General features: G+C 39.8%; 1 protein-coding gene across 1 annotated transcript; it reads right to left on the reverse strand.

Moving 5' to 3' along the window:
- Nucleotides 1–576: 576 nt before the first annotated feature.
- On the reverse strand, nucleotides 577–7,722 carry tm4sf18 (transmembrane 4 L six family member 18). The gene is made up of 4 exons (XM_082510111.1): nucleotides 7,374–7,722; nucleotides 4,368–4,436; nucleotides 3,691–3,833; nucleotides 577–1,748 (listed from the first exon to the last, which is right to left on the reverse strand). Exons 1-4 carry the CDS (start codon nucleotides 7,551–7,553, stop codon nucleotides 1,550–1,552), a joined length of 591 nt encoding a protein of 196 aa, XP_082366237.1. The 5' UTR covers nucleotides 7,554–7,722; the 3' UTR covers nucleotides 577–1,549.
- Nucleotides 7,723–8,443: the final 721 nt, after the last annotated feature.

Genomic DNA, 8,443 nt, shown 5'->3' on the forward strand with positions numbered 1-8,443 from the left:
GCAAAAAAATCCAGTGACGTTATATTTAGCCAATTACGTAAAAGTGGACTTTTGAGTAAATGTTTGATTTTAAATGCAAGGGGTTAAATGTTGAAAACGACCTTGTGTCACAACCAGATTCATTTCACTGAGCCAATAAAGATGTCTCTGTGTTTGGGTTCATTACTTGTGCGTTTACTTTGCTAAAAGTCAGTTTATGATAATTAATTAATACTATTCCTAATTTATCTTTGTGTAAAGGTTCTCAGAACAAGGAGAAAACGGTCGCTGTGCACACAGTTTAGGGAGGGGACACTGCTAAAAAAAATGAGCACCAATTTGCATGGCTCTCAGGGTTAAAGGCAACAATTACTCAATCTGATAAATATCAGTATCAGTCAACTCTGGAAACTCTAGTACTCAGTACTCACTAGTATTGATTACAACACACCACAGGAGCTGCACACAAAAAAATCCACATTTTGACCTCAAAGGACATGATTGCATTTGCGTCTGGGATATTTCCCCTCTACAGAAGCAACAGTTTGATTTTTTGTTTTGTTTTTAAATAATAAAAAAACTCTGGATGCATACATATAAAACAGAAATTGTTCGTTTTTATTCAAGGCAGCACAAACAAACCATACATTATAAAAATATGCCACTAAAATATATGTGTGTGTGTGTGTGTATACATATATATATATATATATATATATAATGTTTGTTAACACTGGACTAGCATCTGAGAAACATTAAGACAACAATTTACAACAAAGTATACTGAAAATTAAAATAGATGTAAAAACATACACACACACACACACACACATGCACAAAAAGAAAACCGGCTTGTGTTGCATGTGTGATCCAACACACTGCAAGTCCTGGGACCACAAAAATAAAATTAGACATAAAGGGCACATCACTGTGCTTCATTTTAGCCAAGACGGCACATTCAAAGACTATAATCATGGCAACACGCACTGTTTCTTGCAAAAACACCATTAACCAGGGAAAGGAAATACCCAAAAGAAGGTAATGTTCACATTATCAAACAATATCAGGCAGTTGATTTGATACTGATTGCTCTGTTATTAACGTAGTTCTCTTCAGGCCTTAAAAATGTTAACACAGCTGTGTAGCATACAACATAAAACAACAGTGAAGAAACTGAGCAAGCCTGTGCACCACGTTTGACAGACTTTACTTCAGTAAACCTAATACTCCCATCCTCTCTTACTATCTGTACATGTTGGCTTGCTATGCCTGCTTTTAAAGTAAGTTACAATGTCCTACTTATGGAATAAAAAAAGTCATACAGAGCTACATTGTTGCAGACACATATCCCGGCACCACTGGTGACTTTGACTGAACTTGAAAATAAACTGATTACAAATCTAACCTGGCTGACTGGAGATGTGGTGCTGTAATCAAACACACACACGCACACACGTTGCAGTGAAGTTATGTGTGGAGACTTCCTTTTGTGCTTGTGTCCATTACTGTAATGTACATGTACGATATGGTTGTATCTATATGCATCTGTGGTATGTCTGTGCAGATGAATCTAAGCATTAAGACTGTACTCCTGCTTGTAGCAGCAGGGCCGGCAGACAGCGTTGACTAGGCCATTTCCCAGCTGTAGGAGACAGATGATGAACTCCAGCACTGCCAGGCCCAGTAAGACACACAGCAGAGTGATGTTCCACTCTATGATGTTAACCGGCTGAAGGCACCGTGTCCACGTTTCTGGCTGCAGAAGATACCTGGGACAGAGAGTAAGTGTGATTATCAAAGAGCAAGTCACAAACTGGTGAAGGCATAACTCATAGGTGTCAAACTCTGGCCCGCAGCTTAATTACATTTGGCCCGCGAAGCCATACCAAATTACTATTAGAGCTGGCCTACTGGTATTATACAGCTACTATATATATATTGTTTAGTATTAAGCTTTGCTTGTTCCATATTCAGTTTTCCAGCAAAACTTATTTGAGTCCATAAGAAAAGATTCATTCTTATATCTGGAGAAAGATTTTTTTTTCAATAAATATTAATGTTAGCCCACGACTTTGTTCCAGTTTTGAATTTTGGCCCACTGTGTATTTGAGTTTGACACCCCTGGCATAACTGATCCAGAAAATTAGAGCAAGTGCTGTTGTGCTACATTCTCTCCAGAAAGGCAGCAAAGACTGAAATGCAGAAATCACCCCGACCTGGTCACGGCAGATGGCTGCCCCTCCCTGAGCCTGGTTCTGCCTGACTTTTTCCTTCCTACTGTTGCAAATTTTTCTTAGGTGCCATATTTTCCGCACTATAAGCAACACTTAAAATCCTTTAATTTAATTCTAGTTTTCACCTAAACACAATATACCATGTTCTGACTGAAATTTAAACGACCAGTGAGCAGCAGGCTATAGTATGGAGTGACATATCAGTGTCCAATGTGGGTTTTTTTATGTGCAAGTAAACCATCAACACTGACACAAATACAAGAAAACTGCCTCTGAATAGCTGTCCATTATGGATGAAAGGGTTAAGCACTTTAAGGAGACTATTGTTGTGATTTGGTGCTACATAAATAAAACTGAAGCGAACTGATAAATGAAGCAGACAAAATGTGATGAGTTGATTCAAAGTGTTAAATTAAAAGCTTTCCTACTCTAATTTTAAAGATGAGGCCTTAAGGGAGGACAGTGCAAGTGAGGGAGGTCACTTGTAGACTGAAGAATCATAATAAACTATCAGAGACAGAGCAAAAGCTTTAAGAGTGGTCAAATCAACAATCTGGTGCTTTTTTAGAATAAATGAATCCACAAATCATTTCAGCCTGAAAGGCCACAGACAATAACTAAAGTGTATGATACAATTATTGACAACATTATTTATACTCCAGAAAAACATCAACTTTGCAACATCTAACCAAGTCTATAGTCAAGACCTTAATATATAGAAATATAGGGTTTACAGACATGTACAAACTGCTGGTTATGGAGCAAAAATGCCAGACTATACCAGTAAATGGCTATACTCTGCTCAGCTTCAGCTAAATGCTTCAAAACTAATCGAACAGCACAAATGCACAGTGCAAATTTTCTCAAGGTAACCAAACGGGATATTCTTCAACGGTCAAGTTAACTGATCTCATCCCAGCATGCTTTTCAGTTAATGGAGAAAAACGTGAAGGCAGAGACCCACAACTGAAGGTGACTGATCTTCTGTATTTTAATTACCTGATATAATACACAGTAATAATGCGTAAATAATAATGCATGTGATATAATCTCTTTTCACAGTTTCTGTGTAAAAGCGTGCTTTTAATAATCGTTCTTTTATTACCCAGTGTTGCAGCAATATAAGTTAGAGTTACAACTTTTTCATCTGTACTAGAAAGCTCAGTAAAAAATACAGTTGGTTTTCTGTTTGTTTTGTTTTTATACAGGTATTTATATTAAAAAATTTCCTTTGTATTCAAAATACTGATAATCTTTCAGAAGACGTAAGAGAGCTGAAATAATAAACTGAATACGAAAGTGAAAAGCACGAAAGACTGCACAAGTCATTTCAAAATCTTACCTGAATACTTACTTTATGACATTTCATAGACAACATTAACTGATAACGAAACGATTGTTACACAACGCCGCACAAAACACGCACCTATGCAGACATCTACATCTTCATACACAAAGCGCTAGGATGTATCCTTACCTGCCCTTTTGGTCTGCAAAGGGGTACGACCATCCATACGAGGTGAAGCATTGGGGGCCCTGCAGGAGTGCATACCCTGATACGATGAAACAGTAGGCAGACCCCACCAGACCGACCACAGCTGCCAACACTGACCCACACATCTACAGAGGAACAGCAGCACACAAAGGGATTTTTAAACACGTGCTTTCGTGTTTTTGTGCAGCTTTATTTCTGCCTGAATGAAAAGCTGCTTCACTTATGCATTTCATAAATGAGATACAGAGGCAGCTGCCACACACACACACACACACACACACACACACACACACACACACACACACACACACACACACACACACACGTGTATCTGCAGCTGTGCCCGTGGCCTGAAGGGTGTGAGCCAAGCTTACTTTGTTGAGTGTTACCTAACAATGGGGGCCTTGTTGAGTTATCATAGCTGGCTTAGAATTAGCATTCAGTTCATAAGGACACAGTGTTGGGCAGCTTAAAAACTTTACCCTTGTAATCAAGCAAGTAGTGAGAAAAAAAAGGAAAACATTTAGATTTAGAAAATGAAAATGGCAGCCGGCAGTTTGGAAATAACGGCCTGCATGTTGTGAACCCAATTTTCTGTGCAGCACAGCGTCTCCTTTGTAGATTTTTAAGCATTATTTACAGCTTAACACGTCTCTTACCATTAAACTCTCATTCCAGCAGCAACTACATTTCCCCAGCGTGGTGAAGGCAACCGCTGGAACCAGCATCTAAAAGTACAGAAAGTATTTGTTAATTGTTTTATTGACCATTAATAACACCCAATAGCAGCAATCTTTGCATTTGGTTACTAGGAGCTGCCAGAGTAATTCAGTGCTCTATACCAGCATCTCTACTGCCACCTACTGTTGATCACCGCTTACAAGTCAAATCCTGTGTTTCATTCATACAGCATATACCACAACGTTTTCTCAAAGAGCTTTGCAATCTAGCCAACATGTGGCACACTCTATCCTCAAATGTCATGTTGCCGCACTAAATACTGTACAAATGTCACCTAACAACGAATCACATATATTCAACACAATCAGCGTGAAGCTGTAATGTTCATTCAGCTGTTAGTTTTTTAATGGGACTTAGTCTTAGAGCTATTCTTGGCTTCATGTAGGTGGTGAAAAATGTGACTATTCTCCCTGAGATCCAAATTCAAAGTGATTTTAATGATACATATCATACATTGTTTGACTTTGGTCCAAAACAAAATGGCCAACCTCCACATGAAATAAGCCTGCTTTCTCTTCATTGCCCTAACAGAGAGAAACCGTTTGCTATAGCTGGAGTTAATTAATAGTGCACATTAAACATAACTTTATGACAGACCCTTCTGCGTCCCAATGGTACCAGTAATTTGAGATGGGCAAACATGAGCACAGGCCATTTAAAGTGCAGTGTGAATTGCGGCAGCTGCCACATAGTGTACTTGTGTGTACAACTCAAGAACTAAAGGCAATCCAACATTTGTTTGTTTCAGGAATTGACTTTTTATCTTCTTCATCCCTTATTTTCTGTCCTCCTCTTCCCTGTGTCGGTATCTTTTGCTCTCCTACTACATCGTAAAAGAGGAAAGGCGGTTCCCTTGGTTTAACACATTAACGTATGAACAGAAACAAAGAGAGGGATCAGAGTGTTGTTCCACATCCTGGACATCCCTCTTAAAGCCCCATCCTATAACAGAGGCAGCAGGGGAGGCTGACGACAAGCAGCGGCGGGAGGTGCACAGTGAGAAAGGAAGAGAAGGAAAAAGGAAGCCAGAAGAGCAAGGGAGAGGAAGGGAGTAACCCAAAAATAGATTATGCCCTGATTGGTTCAGTTTGCTCTTTGACTCTCAGCATTTGGTCATTTCCACAGAGAAAGATAAAGCCCAGAGAGGGAAAGACTGACACAAACTCAGACTAAAAATCATTCCTTTCTCAGACAAAGAGGCCCAAGATGGATTTTAGTCAGACTGCCCTTTATAAGTATTTTATCAGGCTTGTTTAAAAGTAATTACACTGAGAACCTTTTAGCAGTTAAAGACGTGACATATTACAGAGAAAGAGCAGGAAAGTGAGAATATACCGTGTAAGTCAGTATGGTTTTCAGGCTTCTTTCCTTTATCCTATGCAGGCCTTCATACCAACAGCTATCAATGCCGCCGTACAGACTCATCACACTCAGAATTTTTCTTTAAAAAAAAGGTTCAAAACCTGCCATAAGTGGTGCCTGTTTTTGAAAGCTTGAACATTTCAATTAAGACCAAACTGAAAAACCAGAAACATAGGCAAGGGCGATAGTGGAATGCACAACATCCAGTCTTTATCGTGTTGTTCTTCACAAAGTCTTGATGCTACAACTTGTACAAACCCTGAGCACGTTCACAGACACTCTGAGCATATTTTTTTTACTCAAAATGTGCACGTGTTCTGCTGATTAACACACTCGGTCTTGTCTGGGGGGGATTACAGTCTCTCCTCTGTTCCTCCACAAAACCAAATTAAAAGAACAGCTCCGTTCTGCTCAGTCCGAGCATAAACCCATCAGATCAGCGGCATGCAGAGCAGACGGATTAACTGTGGATGCACACAAAACTCCATTGTTCTCACTGAGCAACTGCAAACACTCTGTCTGAAAGGTGCTGATGGGAAAACGACCAGAATTTAACAAACTTTTGACGTAAAATCAAAACTCAACCAAAATCCTCTCAACTACAACTGAACTAATTTAGTAGAAGTTAAAAGCAAGTTGAAAGCATAAATGAGTTCTGACTAGTATCAACTTATCAACAAAAGCGAGGCTTTCTTACACACAGTGGCACTGCCATTGACTACATGTGCCAGCACCTGCTGCACTTACTGCTGAATGAGGGAGGCAGGAAGGTGACATAAGCATCCAGCAATTGTAATCACGCTTTTAAAGGATTTCATCTGCTAACTGGGTAGTGTTTCAGAGTCACATGGTCACGGGGTGAGAGAATGCTTCTTACACACGGCAGTGAAAATGACTCATGATAAACAATGGCTGGCTACAAATGAAAAGGAAATCTCACTACACTGAGAATCACTGAATTTCACCTCATCTAAAGGAGATAGATACACCACTGGCATCTGTCCCAAATCACATTGCTGCCACATATTTTAAATTTTCCAGAGTATGAAAAAAATGCTTATTATATAGCATCCAAGCTGAACTTTTAGTAAAAGGACATTGAACTTTATACCATGTGATGTCACGTTTTCAGTAACAGCTCATCAAATGGAACACAAATAAACCTTCAGACGCACAAGCTTCTAGTTTCTTCTTCTTCTCCACTACAGCTGCCAACCGTTCAAACAGCAAAAAATGAAAAAACAAACGCTATTACGATCAATTATTTTGGAGCATTTGGACAGGGTGTTGTCTAAAGCCTCAAACCTCAAAATGTCGTACATACAAAAAATATAGATAAATAACCAGCTAATTTTTCTATTATTGATTGGCAATTCTCCATGTAATACAAAGTATAAAATAAATGAATCTTTGAGCACAGTCACCATCATGACCGGAAGTTAAAAACAGATTTAAACCTCCAGATATCTGATGATCCAATCAGACTTAAACCCTAAACTATAATGTTACAAATTAAAAATGACAGAAGATGATCAAAGAGGGTTTTTTTTTTTTGTACTCACCAACAGCCCCCCACCTCCTAGGCCACCAAAGTACCAGATGTAGCTGGCCAGGCGGTCCTGCTTAATGTAGGTGATTTCTCCCATGGGAAACAGCAGCAGCAGGTTTGCCACAATACAGCAAAGGGCCAGAGGCAACAGAGCCAGGCCCAGAGACCTGGCAAAACCCACCGAACAACACATCGCTCACCCCCCAGAAAATCCACGCTCACAACCACAGGGTGGAGAGGAGAGAGCTCGAATGGGCTGAGGAAGGCAGAGACCGAGTGAAAGAGGGGAGGGAAGGGTCCGAGCAGCTGGGGAGGCAGGAAACGAAAATAAGTGACAAGACCCTGGTGTTTGTGTGTGTGTGTGCTTGTGTGTAACTGCTAGGCTAGTGTGTTAGATTTTCCTTCCTTTGCTGAGAAGGTTCTGCCATGACACACGTATGAGGAAGTACACACTCACAGGAAGCTGGAGGGTGACCCAATAGAACTCTGGCACAAATATAACGAAGAAACCCACAAATGTGTGTGTGCGTGTGTGTGTGTTTCCCACAGCCTCTTAGATAGCAGGGTCTTTTAGAGCACTCTTATACTTACACAGCAAGGAGCCACTTTCCCTCACAGTGACTTAATCATAAGAGCAGATCCATAATCTGGGATAGTCTATAATATTTAGTTTTAGTGGGAAGTGGGAAGTTTTAGTGGGAATCCAGATCGCTTTCTAAAAACCTTCAGGACTGCAAAGCACCAGCCTTAGCTGAGAATGGACTTTTTGAGTTTCCTACCACATCTATTTTGGTATTAGTTGGTATGTAAGGTGCTGCTCGAATTATTTTATTTATTGGTTAAAACTGCACGGTGGTGTAGATTTTTAGTATATCAGGGTAGTGGAAATTCCAGTCTTCCCATAATGAGAAAAAAATCCAGTTGAAATTCTAAAAGAGGTGAAAACATATTCAAATCTGTGAACAAGTAAACTCGTTTTGTCATCGGACAACAACAGCAGTGTTTGTGTGATCGGTGGATGCAAAATGTGTATTAAAGGTTTCCACGCTATAGAGTAGGCAGTCATGGCTTTAAAGCGTTTGA

This window comes from Aulonocara stuartgranti (assembly GCF_965226115.1).
Source record: "Aulonocara stuartgranti genome assembly, chromosome: 17".
In the NCBI taxonomy this organism is placed as follows: domain Eukaryota; kingdom Metazoa; phylum Chordata; class Actinopteri; order Cichliformes; family Cichlidae; genus Aulonocara; species Aulonocara stuartgranti.